Source organism: Lithobates pipiens, unplaced genomic scaffold (assembly GCF_037356315.1).
Source record: "Lithobates pipiens isolate NorthernLeopardFrog02 unplaced genomic scaffold, aLitPip1_a1.2 Scaffold_16, whole genome shotgun sequence".
Classification (NCBI taxonomy): Eukaryota; Metazoa; Chordata; class Amphibia; order Anura; family Ranidae; genus Lithobates; species Lithobates pipiens.
In genome coordinates, this window is record NW_027507748.1 from 140,862,549 (window position 1) to 140,878,996 (window position 16,448).

Genomic DNA, 16,448 nt, shown 5'->3' on the forward strand with positions numbered 1-16,448 from the left:
TACGAAGATAAGGGTTTTCAGGGATTGCCTAAAATTGGACAGAGTAGGAGATAGTCGGACAGATTGGGCTAGGGAGTTCCAAAGGATGGAAGAATTGACAATTGAACTAGAGAGCAAAAGGTCTTGAGAGGAACAAAGAGAATGATTTGGTTGCTATTTTGAGACTAGGTTAGTGATGTAGATGGAGGTAGAATTGTGGGTGGCTTTGTAAGTTGTTGTTAGTATTTTAAATTTTATTTGTTGGGTGCAGGGCAGGACTTAGGGTGGTGGGGGCCCCTGGGCTTGAATCACTTTCGGGCCCTACCTTCTATACATTACCATATTTATCGGCGTATAACACGTGCTGGCATATAACACGTACCCTAAGTTTAGGAGGGAATTTTAAGGATAAAACTTTTAGGAGGGAAGTTTAAGGAAAAAAATTACATTTAAATGCCCATCAATGCAGCCGTATCAGTGTCCATCTGCAGCTTTGTCCAGTGTCATTTGCAGGCTTGTAATTGCAGTCTTGAAGTTTAAAAATGGCGCTGCCGAGATACAGAGTCCTGTGTATCTCGGTGGCTCTCGGGCCCTCTCGCAGTCCTGAGCGGAGCCGATTGTAATCGAGTGTACTCGGCTCGGCTCACAGTCATGCCCAGTCCCTGTGTTATGTCCATCATAGGGCGGGACTGGGCATAACTATGAGCGGAGCCGAGCTGGGTACACTCAAGTATGTTTCTTGGCGGGGCCCCCTATTGGGTGGGGCCCATGGGCTTGAGCCCAGTCAAGCCCAATGGTAAGTCCTGCCCTGGTTGGGTGAGTGGAAACTAGTAGCAGACACTGAACGGTTGGTAAGGTGGATAAGTCTGGCAGCAGCATTCATGGACAGAAGAGGATAGCTTATGTAAAGGTAATCCCATGAAGAGGGAGTGGCAGTAGCCGAGGCGAAAGATAAACAGGGAGTGAATTAGAAGTTTTATGGTGTCATTGATTAAGAAGGGACATATTTTAGAGATATTATACTATACTAGAGATCAACTGCTGTATTGAAGTGTAGGATGGAAACAGATTCAGAGCTAAGAAAAGGTCAAGATCATAAGTCTGTACTTAATGATAGGACAAACTAGAAAATGATTGCATGTTATCCTGAAACCTCATCATTTGGTGATAAAATAAAGATTACAATACAGCTATATATTAATTCAGCTGATAATCTGTCTGTGTTCTGCTTAAAAAATAAAGCTAAAGCATTACCCAAGGCTGGACAAGACCCAGGAGCTAGGTGGCCAATGTACCATAAAAATCACATCTGGTTTCTATGCTTTTAAGCCGTGTTGAAGGTCCTTGAAGAGCATTGTCCGTTACTGCTCAAAATAGCCCTGGCTACTAATTTCTGGCTACTAATTTCACTGTTGGCTCTTGAATTAGAAAATAATTTGTCAGCTCTGTGATTACCATGGATATTACTAAGCTTATCAAGATATACAATAGTTTACACATTTTTAATACAACAAAATAGGTCAGTTTTATATACAATCTGAATACCAAAACGTAAAAGATATAAAGTTCCACTTTAACCACTTCAGCCCCGGAGATTTAACCTCCTCAATGACCAGAGCATTTTTTGCGATTCGACACTGCATCTCTTTAACTGGCAATTGCGCTGTCGTGCGACATTGTACCCAAACAAAATTGACGTCCTTTTTTTCCAACAAATAGAGCTTTCTTATGGTGGTATTTGATCACCTCTGCGATTTTTATTTTTTGCGCTATAGAAAAAAAAGACTGCCAATTTTGAAAAAATAAAGCAATGTTTTTAACTTTTTGCTATAATAAATATCCCCAAAAAATATATATATATATATAAAAAAATGTATTTCTCAGTTTAGGCTAATATGTATTCTTCTACATATTTTTGGTAAAAAAATTGCAATAAGTGTATATTGATTGGTTTGCGCAAAAGTGATAGCATCCACAAAATAGGGGATAGATTTATGGCATTTTTATTATACATTTTATTTTATTTAGTAATGACGGTGATATGCTATTTTTATCGGGAATGCAACATTGCGGCAGACAGATCGGATACTTTTGCCACTATTTTGGGACCATTGACATTTATGTAGTGAAAAATAGCCACTGATTATTGTTTAGATGTCACTGGCAGGGAAAGGGTTAAACACTAGGGGGTGATCAAGGGGTTAAATGTGTTCCAACGGTGTGTTATAACTGTTGGAGGGATGGGCCGATGACAGGGAGCAGTAGATCCCCGTCATGTCACTGAGTAGAACAGAGAAAGGCCTTGTTTACATTTGCCCGTTCTGCCTCTCCTCGTCGCAAATCGATATCCTGGGACTGGGAAGGGGCGTACAGGTACGCCCTTTTGTGCACCCGTGCTATTCTGCCGACGTACATTGGCGTGCGGCAGTCAGGAAACGGTTAAAGTAGATGTAAACTTCGACTGAGTTAAAGTTTGTTTACTAAAGCACAGCATATCAAAAATATTTGCCCCTTTTAACCACTTAAGGACCGAGCCTCTTTCTGAGATTTGTTGTTTACAAGTTAAAAACAGTTATATTTGCTAGAAAATTACTTGGAACCCCCAAATATTATAAAAACAATTCTTACACCCTAGAGAATAAAATGGCGGTTTAAAATGGCCGTATTTGCGCAGCGGTCTTACAAGCTCACTTTATCAAGTAAAAGTGCACTTTTTTGAATTAAAAAATAAGACAACAGTAAAGTTAGTCCAAATTTTTTTATATTGTGAAAGATAATGTTACGCTGAATAAAATTGATACCCAACATGTCACGCTTCAAAATTGCGCCCGCTCGTGGACTGGCGACAAACATTTACCCTTAAAAATCTCCATAGGTGATGTTTAAAAAATTCTACAGGTTGCATGTTTTGAGTTAGAGGAAATCTAGGACTAGAATTATTGCTCTCGCTCTACCAAGTGCGGCAATACCTCACATGTGTGGTTTAAACACCGTTTTCATATGCGGGCACTACTCACATATGCTTTTGCTTCTGTACACGAGCTTGTCAGCGAGTTTAAAAAAAATTATACATTTTTTCTTATTTTACCTTTTATTTTTTATTTTTACACTGTTCTTTAAAAAAAAAAAAAAAAAAAAAGTGTCACTTTTATTCCTATTACAAGGAATGTAAACATCCCTTGTAATAGAAAAAAAGCATGACAGGACCTCTTAAATATGAGATCTGGGTTCAAAAAGACTTCAGATCTCATATTTATGCTAAAATGCAATAAAAAAAAAAAATGTCATTTAAAAAAATATAATAAAATATGGCCCTTTTAAGAGCTATGGGCAGAAGTGTTGTTTTGATGTCGCTTCTGCCCTGCAATGATATGGAGATGGGTTAGGGCCATCTTCCCCTCTCTCGTCTCCATGTTACACATGGAGGAAGTGCTTGATCGAGGACCTTTAGGTCAGGATTACCAGGTATTATTTTATTGAAAGCTGCAGAATTAAAAAGATTGAAGATTACTTAAAATTGCATTAAAAGAGAATTATGGTATTGTAAAAAAATAAACACACATACTCTCCTAGCTAGCTGCAACATTGATCTGATGCTGCAGCTGTCCCTCGCTAGCTCTACACTGAGAACTAAGTGATTAGGGACCACTGACCAATCAGTTCTTGGGTCCGCTCTGAGTTTAAAGTGGTGACTGTCAGTTGTGCCAAAAATGTGGCACATAATAGAAGTCTATGGGGAACCCGCAGGTGACCCATACAAAAACCATGAGATCACCCACGCTGTGTGCAAAACAGCCCTAATGCAAGTCAGCTCTATCTCTGTGTTTGGAGCCTGGTATGAACCATGCATCTAGCACAAACACAGATGCGGCCCACAGAATAAGGTTGATTTCACTGTGCCAAGCTTCCATTTGGCTGAAATGTGAGTTCAGCACAGTGTACCCGCAGTGTTCGTAAGGTAACCTGCATGCTGCATCTTATATGCGCTTTCAGAAAACACGGCATCTAATAGAAATCTATGAGTAACCCACCCGACAAACACGGGTATATTGCGCTGCCCCGGTCCTGTGGCCAAACCGCAGCATGGCCCTCGCATCCGCTTCAGAGAGGCCGCATATGTGTGTACGTTCGTCGGCAAGGGATTAATATGTTAAATCTTATGTAGCGCACACCACGCAGGAGCCGCTAGTTTAGTAATCCCTCTAGCGTTCTCCTGCTTTCACTGAATTGAGTGGTGTAATACCTCGACCACTCTGACACACCCTTTACCACACCAGTTTAAAATGACCTTGAGTACACTGATGGCGAGTCAACAAAGACAAGGTTATACAACTATAATCCCAACCTTACAATAATTTACTGCTATGCAATACAGTCATAAAACAGGCTTAAATATGGAGATTTTTCACTAAAGGTGAATGGGCCCAGATTCCACCACGTTTATCACTTGACTTGTAACGGGAACACCAGCATCCAAAGAGAGTAGCTACAAGAAAGGTAAAACTTCAGGGAGCCAAGCTACCTCTGAGACTCAGGGATAGTCCTGCTAAGTCAAAGTTCCCTGCAGGGCTTTGATATATAAAATAATGATCTTTAATAAAATAAATAGTGAGACAATCATCAGCAGTATATAGCAGTCTTGTGACTTCCATCAGTGCCTGATTAAAGCTTTAAGAGGAGTTTTCAGACTGCACTGATAGTTCTATCAGGTCAGAGGACCCCTGACCCTCTTTCCGGACAGTGCTGATTGGCCCTGTGCTGATCACATGCACTCTCTCTCTCTCAAGAAAAAAAACTATCTATAACTAACTGTAAAACTAGCTATCAATACACACCAAACTGAGCATGTGCAGCCTGACTCCAGTAATTCTGTCTTATCCAGACATGTTTTGGAGACAATGCAAGAAAAGGAGGATCTGTGCATACAGGATCAAACAGCATTTTTACAAAATGCAGAGGATTAACCCCTTCCACAGTGAGTATAACAAGCATGCTTTAATGCATATACAGACTGATATTTAATGTTGTGGGTTTAGTAACACTTTAAAACAAGGGGATCCCCAAACTGTATTTTTTTTCTTTTGCTAGCTTAGCTGGGGCCCTTCTTAGGTGCAAATTTTGTGAATCTTGGTTAGGTCTCTCAATCCTTCTAGAAGAGGCATTTGTAAGGTGATACTTTTTTTTTCCAAATTCTTTTTATTGGGTTTCAAGTCTAGATACAAAACAGAGCCTATCAGGCATACCCAAGCTTGGTCTACATACATCTCAATGAAACAAACAGTTTAAAATAAAATCTTACCACTATTGGCACGAAAAGAAGACTCTATGCTCCAGTAACTTCTGAGATTGTTAGAACATTGTAGGTATCAGCAACTCAATGGTTGTATTAAGCCACATTTAATAAGATGGAAGTCATAATTATTAGACATATGAATTGGACACGGGTTCAGCTAAATATACATGTCCACCTTGCCATTTGTAAGGTAATCTACTAATTAGGAGATTCAGGGTCAGTATTCGTAGACCAGTCCTCTGCCCAAATGTCCCAAACCTTGTGGAATTTTTTAGGCAATCCTCTCGCTAAGTAGGTGGCCTTGTACAGTGGTAAATTTACATTGATTCATTTGGGTCAAGGGTTGGGGCAGATGAGGATTTCCATTGGAGAAGAATAATTTACCTTGCATAGAACAATAGTAACCCTATCTGCTTTCGGGATGGGCCAGACAGACTCCTGGTCGGTTCGCACCAGAACTTTCGAACACCACGAAAGTTCGGACCCGCATAACGAACCCCATTAAAGTCAATGGGACCCAAACGTCAAAAATCAAAAGTGCCCATTTTTAAGGCTTATATGCAAGTAATTTGACATACAATGGTTATAGGGGTAGTCCTTCCCTGGGGGACACGTATCAATAAAAACTTAATTTTTAAATGAGCAGTGATTTTTAAAGTGAAAGCATAAAAATGAAAAATTCCTTCCAATGTAGTGCCTGGGGGTCCCCTTATGCCGCGTACACACGAGCGGACTTTTCAACATCCAAAGTCCGACGGAATGATTCCGTCAGACTATTCGATCGTGTGTGGGCTGCAACGGACTTTTGATTTGCAAAAGTCTGACGGACTTTAGAAAATGGAACATGCTTCAAATTTTTCCGACGGAACTCCGCCGGACCCGGTCCCTTTGAAAAATTTGCTCGTGTTTATGCTATTCCGACGGACTAAAACCGACGCTAGGGCAGCTATTGGCTACTGGCTATGAACTTCCTTATTCGAGTCCAGTCGTACGTCATCACGTTCGAATCCGTCGGAGTTTGGTGTGATTGTGTGTGGCCAAGTCGAAAAGTCCGTCAGAACTCTGTCGGAACTCCGGCAGAACTCCGGCAGGACTCCTTCGGAAGTCTGTCGGACATTATTCCTCTCGTGTGTACGGGGCTTTAGTCTACCTGTAAATGTAGTGCACTGGGAACAAGATTAGAGATTTTTTTTGGATACATTCTCGTGTCACTTTGACTTTGGATAGAAGTAACGGGTGCGTAAAAATTGGTAAAAAAATTGCAATAAGTGATTATTGATTGGTTTGCTCAAAATTTATAGCGTTTACAAAATAGGGGATAGTTTTATGGCATTTTTATTAATAATTTTTTTTCCTAGTAATGGCGGCGATCAGCGATTTTTATTATGACTGCGACATTATGGTGGACACATCGGACATTTTAGATTTTTGGGACCATTGTCATTTATACAGCATTCAGTGCTATACCAATGCACTGATTCCTGTGTAAATGGCACTGGCAGTGAAGGGGTTAACCAAGGGGTGGCAGTGTAGGGGTTAAGTGTGTCCTAGGGGCACGTTACTAACTGTGGGGGGGGGGGGTGGCTGTGTGTTAGTGAATGCTAATCTCTGCTCCAATCACAGGGAGCAAAGAGCAGCGTCACTTGTTGCTAGGCAGACGGGGAGATGCTGTTTACTTCCGCATCTCCCCGTTCAGCCTCCCCGTGAGACGATCGCGGGTATCCCCATGGCGATCGAGTCCACGGGACCCGTGAACCGACCGGCATGCACGCGCCACCGGAGGCGCGCATGCAATGGCACGGCGGCGCGCATGCAATGGCACGGCGGCATTCTTAAAGGGACGTACCTGTACGCCAATATGCCTGTCCGTGCCATTCTGCCGATGTACATCGTCGTGCACCAGTCGGGAAGTGGTTAACAACGCCCCATTAAGACCCTCCCACTGTTAGGCAGTAGTGTGATGGAGGCGTAGTTGAGTTCCTGCATCTATTCTCTGAGGAAAAAAAGCCCTGCTAAAGGTATAATAATTTCCAAAAAAATAATCAGGACAGAACGTACAAATGCTGGGGTGGCTTTCGTCCTTATCCTTTCTGTGCTTATCGGGTGTTTCAACACTTCACTGGCTGCTTGATTGTTTCAGTATAGTGACCTATGAGGTAGTAAAGAAAGGAGTGTAATCTATATTTGTAGTCATAACAAGTTCCCTTTGAGGTACTGTTAAAGGGTATCACTACTTTCGTGGGGAAAAAAGTAGCAAATACACAAGTCATATTGTAATTGAATGTTATTAAAAATGACCTTTCCTTTTCAAACTGCAGTCGCTGTAATTTTCTGAAAATGCAATGCAATATGGCTACCTGGAGGTGTGTACAGAACACCCTCCAGAAATATAATTTCCTGCTTGTGTGAATGGTTCACCAATTTTCCCAGAAGTCTACACTAAGATACAAGTCAGATTTCAGGCATCCCCTGGGACAAAAATTTCATTTTTGGTGAGATAATCCCCAATAGGAACACGGCTAAAGGGATGCAAGCCCAGCAGCTTTCCTCATTAGTGCCCTGCCAGGTGCACAGCTGATTGATATTTATTAAACCACTCCCATTAAATACACTCAGCACAGAAGAACAGAGAAACACAGAGGGATTTCTTCAGAATAAACAAAGGTAGAAATCTGCAACGAAGGGTATTCTAATCGTTGCAATGTACATAGATCATCCAGAGGGGAATGTTTTTTCTGAACCAAAGTGGAGTTACGCTTTAAGGGCTTCTTTGATAATAAAATGTCCACATATGTACTTTAGCTATCAGCAGCGGTCTGTCCATTAGGAGCGCATGAGCACTGTGCTCTGAGCCCACCGAGTTGTGTGACAATAGTGAATGAATATTCGCTATTGCCACACTGATCCTCCTCCTGGCCAATCAGGAACTGGCCTTGAGACCTGTCACCCAATTGGCTGAAAGGACAGATGATTCTATTGGATGCCTAGGACAAGAAGGGAGAAGACATGCAGTGGAAGCCGCCGTGGATGCAGAAGAGGAGGAGAGGACACAGAAGCCCACAACCCGCCCATTCTGCAACCTTGGGGGGGGGGGGCAGGGGTGCTGCTGGCCGAACCTGGGGGGGGGAGGGTTTGCCACTGGTACTCATTCAGGAATCAGTGGCATCTGCCCTGATATCAATCAGCTGGGAAAGAAGGTGTGATCACCTAAATATGAATTCCAGGTATTGTATATTTTTATATAGTTACACTGATTTAGTTTGAACGAATATATATTTATGTATGTATATACCATAATTGGCTGATTCCCCTGAAAGCTGGAAATCACTGAATTAGAAACCGCTACTCCAGTGATTTTCACTTGCTTCTGGGTCCCGTGCTGAGCAGATGCTCTGCTGCTTGTGAACAAAGGAGGTTGGCCAATGCTTGGCATTTTCTAAATGAATGCAAATTGTTCTCTGATTGGACAAGGTAGAGAGTGTGATGTCACTGGCTCACCTCTCTACCTTGTCCAATCAGAAAATGCTTGATATTCATTCAGAAAATGCTAAGCATTTTCTCAATGGTGCCCATGCTGAGCGACCATCCTGCCTCCTGTGTTCAAAATGCAGCAGGGTATCTGTTTTGTGTGGGACCTGGAAGTAAGTGGAGATTACTGCAGCAGCGGTGTCTACTACAGTGCTTTCCAGGTTCCAAGGGGGTCGACCAGGCATGGTATATGCATAATTATATTGTCCTATGTTTAAAATACATTTACAATTCATCCTTAAAGGGGAACGTGTGGGACTGGTACAGTTGCTTTCTTGAGGCTATGAGAATTGGGTACCCTCCCAGCCCACTCATATCTTTCAAATGTGTCATCATTGTAGGTCAGACTGTCCTATTAGACTGAAAGCTGTCTCTAGAAGAGGTTCCTGATAAACTGGCCACTGGGTATAATCAGAATACAATAGCCCAGCAGAGCGATTTACCCATCTACGCTGTTGGCATGGATGAAGCGATCTGCTCCTGAGGGTTATTCGAAGAGTGTGCGGCTAGCTTATATACATATCCAAACAATCTAAAATAATGTTGTAGAGAGCTAGATTATTTGTGCAAATGAATGAAATGTAATTTTAAGTATATTTAAAAAAAAAAAATGGGATGGAGGATTGCGACAAGGCATAATGTTTTCAAAATGTACATTATGTATAGGGTGTCCTGCTTCCATGAATTTGTTTAGAAGTTGAGATTAACAGCTCCTGACAGTGTTTTCTGTGCCAACGCTCCAGGTCATCTTGTTTGATATTTACAGCTATTAAAATTGAATGTGTTTCAAATAGGTTGCCCGAAGCTGGCAGGAAAAGTCTTTTTTTCTTATTATTGCTTCTGTTCAGCATATACCATATACACAAAAGCAATTATTTTTAGAGCCAATTAGAAAAATTGGACTTAATATTACAAGGACAGAGCAGTGAACTGTGCAACGTTGTGAAACTAATGCTGCTATACATAGTAGAAGTAATGCGATTTTCTGCTGATTATTTTTTTTTTTATGAAAATTTTTATTTGGTTAAAGAACATTGCTTTACATTGTTTGCATTCACATTGACCACCGAACACAAATTTTTACAAGAACACATTGGGGTAGATTTACTAAAGCTGGAGCACTCAGAATCTGATGCAGCTGTTCATGGTAGCCAATCAGCTTCTAACTTCAGCTTGTTCAATTAAGCTTTGAAAATAAAACCTGGAAGTTGATTGGTTTCTATGCAAAGCAGCACCAGATTGTGCACTATCCAGTTTTAGTAAATCATCCCCATTATTAGTTGAAGTTAAAAACACTAGTTTGGGGTTTTTCGTGCTGAAATAGTCATGTACATGTGTAACTAGGGAAGTCAGAGTTAGGGTTACCCAATATCCAATAAGCATGAAGCATGATACTCACAGCAGAGCTGTCATTCTGACACAGCACGGGGGGGTTGGACCTTTGCAGTGAGACTACTGCTTTCATACAGAGAACAAGATTCCTCCTCTACAGTATGCTGGCAAGAGAAAGGCTTTTCTGCTCAAACTGTGGCTGTTTTCTAAAGAAAATAACTGTAAGACTTTGCATACCTTTTTGGTTTTTATTCAAATGGATGTATTTTGCAGCTTTAATCTGAAAGTCCAATTTGGCCTTAAAGGAAAATTATGCAGACTGCCATTGCTGACCTTCTAAAATGTTAATCATTAGGTTTTCTATCTCATCCAGTGGCATCACTGCATTCTGAGTCCTTAACTCCCAAAATAAATATGCAGCCATTTAAATCAGAATGAAGCCAAAACACCTGATCATATTATTTATTGGTTACAAAGTCTCTGTAAAGAGGCACACAATGTTATTCTGGCTATTGGTTTAGAGATATTAAGGATGAGCGCCGGCATGTTCGCACAGCCCACATGCAGAGCCCGCCAGGAAGTCGACACTGCGCTAATCCCAGGCAGTGAGACATTTCCCGATCTCTGCAGCCATGCATCAGAACAATGTCTCACTGCCTGTGATTAGCACAGCGCAGTGCCGACTTCCTGGCGGGCTCTGCACGTGGGCTGTGCGAACACGCCGAAGCTCATCCTTAATTACTAACTCTAGCAGCTTTAGAAAATTGGATAAAACTGTAATGTTTAAAAATCTAGTCACAGAAAGCATGGAAATTTTTTTTATTCGGAAGGGCTCTTTGACAAAGACAAAGATAACGCTCTGTAGATTACACTAGGAGAAGAAAACACTCAATTTGCAATTGTTCCGCCTCACTTCTTAATGACTGTTAGAAGAAGAGGAAAGCATTGTTTTTAGTATTAGCTGACTCATAGACTTTCCTGCAGTAAAGTGTTATGTAGCACTGCAAAGCAGAAAGCATTGCCTACATATGAAATAAGAGTATTGTGTTATGTAGCACTGGAAAGCAGGGAGCATCGTCTACATATGTAATAAGAGTATTGTGTTTTCTATCCCTGCAAAGCAGGAAGTGTGGCTTACATAAGTAATAAAAAGTAACGTGTTATACAGCACTGCTAATCAGGAAGCTTTGCCTACATATGTAATAAGAGCATACCTCCCAACACTCCCGGATTGGGTGGGATTTTCCCGCATTCACAGCTCTGTCCCGCCGTACAGGGGCTTTCTACCGTATAATTTTGTTGATTGTATGTGAAGTTCTGGCTCGGCAGTGTGATCATCCAGCACAGCCAGGGATCGGGGGACAAGCCAGCTGGATATGCATTGTGCAGTCAGGAAGAGAGATTTCATCTGTCAAGAATGTGATGCCAGGTATGGACGGAACTGCTACCCAGACCCGCCCCTCTGTCAAACAACCAGTGCATAACCGAAGAGCCATTCAGTGGCTTCGCTATGGGGATTTGGGGGGGGGACCGCACCCAGCCAGGGGTGACACCATCAAGTAGCACCAGGACTGGGACAAGGGAAGTGGAAGGACCAGAAGCCCTGGACGCAACAACTTTCTGGTAGGCAGGGCTGGACTGGCTTTCATCTGGGGCTACAGCGTTCCCCTCCCTCCCTCTCCTCCTCCTCCTCTTGTGTGTCGCACACAGCGGGCATCTCCTGCTGTGTGTCACGGAGCTGGGTCTGTGTTCGGCGGCACTCTAACAAGGTCCCGCCTCTTACACCGGCTCGTGTGATAGGCGGAACACAGATTCCTGTTAAAGCGTGGCCAAACACAGACCCAGCTCCAGAGATGCCCGCTGTGTGTGTGATCCAGGCAATGGGGAGTGTGCACTGATGGGCAGTGAGGCTGCATTAATGGGCACAGTAAAGCTGCATTAATGGACACAGTGAGGCTGCATTCATGGGCACAGTGAGGCTGCATTCATGGGCACAGTGAGGCTGCATTCATGGGCACAGTGAAGCTGCAAGTTGGCCATTCACAAAGTGCTGTTTGTAGCTGCTGACTTAAAAAAAAAAATGAACTCTGCTTTAAGTTGATATCTTCTGTCCTGTGCTACCCTTCACCCCCCCCAGATACCCCTGTAGTTGTGCTACTCTGGTGCTGCGAGGATTAATATGAGTGGCTTCAGGAGCATAGAGGAAACAGATACATGACCACCAATTACAGTACAGTAGAACCAGCTGAAAACTTTAATTATAACTAGAGGCAAGACCCTTTTTGTTTTTGTTTTAGAGAGATTGAAGAGGTATAAGAACAGCTGTCACTATTATCTGGGTCCCTTTTAGGGAGTCTCACGCACTCTATTTGTCCTATTTACCGTTATCCGTGAAAGTGAAAGAAAATTCTAAAGTTAGGGCTGTCACCAGAACAAGAATAGAGGGATAATCTTCCAATGGGTACATTAGTTCTGCTGACAACTAGGGATTCCCTCGTTTTGGAAGGAATTCCCTTCACTTCCTGTTTTGACTTTAGGACAGAAAGCAAAGGGAAATCTCCCATTGAGACATGACAAAAAAAGAAATGGACAGGGGTTATAACTTGTCCTTACGCTATCCAAAATGAAAAAAAAAAAAAAGTTTTACCTATAGTTCTACTTTAACCACTTAATGACTGTCCACCGCAGATATGCCACTCTGTACCAGATCACGTGCACGATCTGACACTTCTGGATCTGGGACTCGATGTCCACTGAAACCCACTGATTCCACAGCACAGAGGCAGAATGACAATCTGTAAACAAGGCAGATTGTCTTTCTGTCAGAAGGGAAGGCATAGACCCTGTGTTTGTGCAAAGCAAGGGCACTGATCCTTGCCTTCCCCAAGTAAAAGCACCTCCCCCACAGTGAGTAAGCATAATCTAGGCACACAGCTATCCCTTTGATCACCCCAAATGTTAATCCCTTCCCAGCCAGTGCTATTAGTACAGTGACTGTGCATATTTTGTTTTAGCACCGATCACTGTATTAGTGTCACTGGTCCTCAAAAAGTGTCAGGTGTCTGGTTTTGTCCACCGCAATATCGCTGTTCTCCGCCATTACTAGTAAAAAAATATAAAAAAATTGCGCTTATTGAGATTTTTTTTTACCAAAAATATATGTAGCAGAATAAATATTGGCATAAATTGATGAAGAAATTCGATTTTTTATATTTTTTTACATTTTTGTTATTGGGTATGTTTTACAGCAAAACGTAAAAAAAATATATATATTTTTTTCATAGTCTATATTTTTTGTTTATAGCTCAATAAATAAAAACCGCAGAGGTGCTCAAATACCACCAAAAGGAAGCTCTATTTGTGGGGAAAAAAAAGAACACACATTTTTTTTAGGGGTACAGTGTTGCACGACTGTGCAATTGTCAGTTAAATTAATGCAGTGCACTATCACAAAAAATGGCCTGGTCATGAAGGGTGGTAAAACTTCTGGAGCTGAAGTGGTTAATACACAATGGGTATCGTTTTTGGAGCAGTTCCATTTACATACCCCAGATGTACAGTTATGCATATATCTATACAGCTATAGTATAGGGTTATTGGCCATACTGAGATGTCTGCCTATTGTATATCCTCAAATCGGAAATTATCAAGGCCATAATACGATAAGTATAAAGCATCAAATCTTGCATGAACAAAACGCCCTTTGGATCTTTTGCAAGCCCAGTTCTTGGCTTATTAGTCATTAAGTCCCGCCTCCTAGACTGACTCCTATGACACACTGATTCAATTTCCTGGCATTGGATCAGTATTCCCTCTATCAAAAGAGCCAGTCTAGGAGGCGGGACATTGTTATAGCCCGGCGATTCAAATACAGCTCCGGGACACATCTGGAGCTCGCCGCACCAGGATGACACATGTGGCACCTGGGGCGGACTGCTCCATTAATCGGTATCCTTTTCTGTTTTTTTTTTTTCTCTTGGTCGCATGCCGAAAGCACAATTTTCGGCCGATATGTATCAGCGGCCGAAATTTCGGTGCACCTCTAGTTACAAATGTTATTGAGCCAAAAGTGAATGGTTTGGCCGAAATGTATGCAGTACATACTGCTGTAAATTGAAAATACTGTATGTATGCTTCTTTACAATCGTTTTTTTTCTCAAAAAGGTATCAACTTCTTAACATATATGTTTTATGCAAACTTACCATAACTTGACCTTACTTTGTTTCAGTAAATTACTTATTTAAATAACATTTTGCTTTAAAGGGAATTTGTACTAAGAGAAAATCGTAGTTGATAATTGATGACCTCCTGAAAATTACCTGATTATCTCTGACTTGCGAATCATACACTATTTTTTCTACAATAGTGCTCTCTATAAGTATAAATTAAATTAATATATATATATATATATATATATATATATATATATATATATATATATATACACAATAATACAAATCAATAATGTGTAGAACTTGATAATAGCACAGCTGGGCATGTGTGAACAAATAGGGAATAATCCTGCAAATCACAAACAAATAAAGTTCATAAATAACAGTCCAAATGTGTAAAGTAGCTGTGGTGTCCAAAAATATGAAACGGTGATGTTGAAATGTTCCATGCAAAACTACCAACAGAAGACCCCCAAGGGTGTATGCTCACCTCACCGACAGGCATATTAATATTCGGGGCAACAGAAGCCTTATACTGCAAAAGATGTTAGTCGCTGCGGGTAGATGCTTCAATGGATTTGACAGTTAGCATGACACCAATCAAAGCTCCGTTCAAAAAGAGGAAAATAGCCTCATAGTGCAGACCATAATGAAACAGTACTTTATTTAAAACATTTATGCACTTGTCTTCTGGGAGTGTTTAATTATTTTCTCCACCTGCTTCCCTCACCTCTCTGCATTGCCCATTATGTAACTGCCGGTTGAAATAAATGGTCTGGTGACAAGGTCTCTCTAAAGGCCTTGAACTGCAGCAAGCATGCAGATCAGCAAATCCCAGTGTGTTTTGTATATGCTTTTGTAGAGTATCAATGATTTTGTCTTGAAAGCTTTTTTTTATTATTTCAGATTTCTGAGAGTGAAATGGAACAGCCATGAATGGTGATGCACCTAATCAAGACTCTTCCTCCCAGCTTCCCGACTGGAAGGAGTTCTGTGAGCTCCATGCACAAGCTGCTGCAGTGGATTTTGCCCAGAAATTCTGTCAGTTTTTGAGAGAAAATCCTCACTATAATGTCCCGGCAGCAGAGACTTCATTCTCTCACCATTTTGCTGCCAATTTTTTAGATTTCTTTAGTTTTGAGGTGAGCAGGGTATATGTATCAGATTCTCCAACAAAATATAATATTGTTCCCTTTGTTGGACTACAAAACTGCCAGGTGCCTTTAGCAAGGGATTTTGTTCCCAGGAAAGAAGAGACCTCCACCGAGTCTTTAGACAGCATGGACAATCCTGTCACAAATAAATACTTAAGCCGGACTCAGGCTCGAGTCCACAAGGTCTCCTCGTATGGCCATTCGCGAAGCTCTGAGGATGTTTCAGTCCATGGCAGCTCCAAGCCGAAATTTAAGAAGGGATTCTCACTGAGAAATATGAGTTTGTGTGTGGTAGATGGCATGAAGGAAATGTGGCACAGGAAGTCTTCTTCTCCAGAGCCAAGCCTGGATAATGTGCAGTTTAAACGATCAGAACGTGAACATTGCACACCGGGAAACAAGGAACAAGTGGAGACACGTGAAAAATGGACTCACAAGTTACGGCTGTCTAAAATGCAAGCAGCCAAAATCGATGTTGTAGACATTCAAAGGGAAGGAACTCTCAGGTACATGGTAGCGGATGACACAAACTGTGTTGGTAGCTCTCAGTGGCAAAAATGTCGTTTGCTTTTGAGAAAAGCTGTGAAAATGGAGGGAGAAAGATTTCTACTTGAATTTTATGTGCCTCCAAAGGTAAGTTTTTATTTTTGCTTTAGGACTTATGAGAATGTTGTGTGTTGTACTTATAAACATATTCTAACAAAGAATCCTCTATTGGTGGAACCCCACTGCAAAATACATTCTGAAAAATGCCAAAAGGCTACAAACAATGGAAGTCCAGGATTGCCGTAAATGTATTTTCTGGTTGCACCCTGCATGTTAAATAGGAAAACAGTTAAAAAAAAATAAAAACGTAAAATCAGTACACCTATTCTAAAAGCGCCCCCAGCCCCCTTCTACTGTAAAAAACACAATTTCCAATAAATTCCCTTGCAGCGCTGCAACACCACCCTTGAGAGAATAAGTAATTGTACTTGTGTAAAATGAAT

At 41.4% G+C, this 16,448-nt stretch overlaps 1 protein-coding gene across 1 annotated transcript in view; it reads left to right on the top strand.

Annotated features, from left to right (window-relative positions):
- Positions 1-16,448, top strand: part of SH2B2 (SH2B adaptor protein 2) — a 150,332-nt gene that overhangs the window by 75,987 nt on the left and 57,897 nt on the right. Inside the window, exon 2 of the mRNA XM_077480527.1 lies at positions 15,212-16,092. Within this exon, the coding sequence (XP_077336653.1) occupies positions 15,238-16,092 (855 nt within the window). The 5' untranslated portion in view covers positions 15,212-15,237. The remainder of the gene's footprint in view (positions 1-15,211; positions 16,093-16,448) is intronic.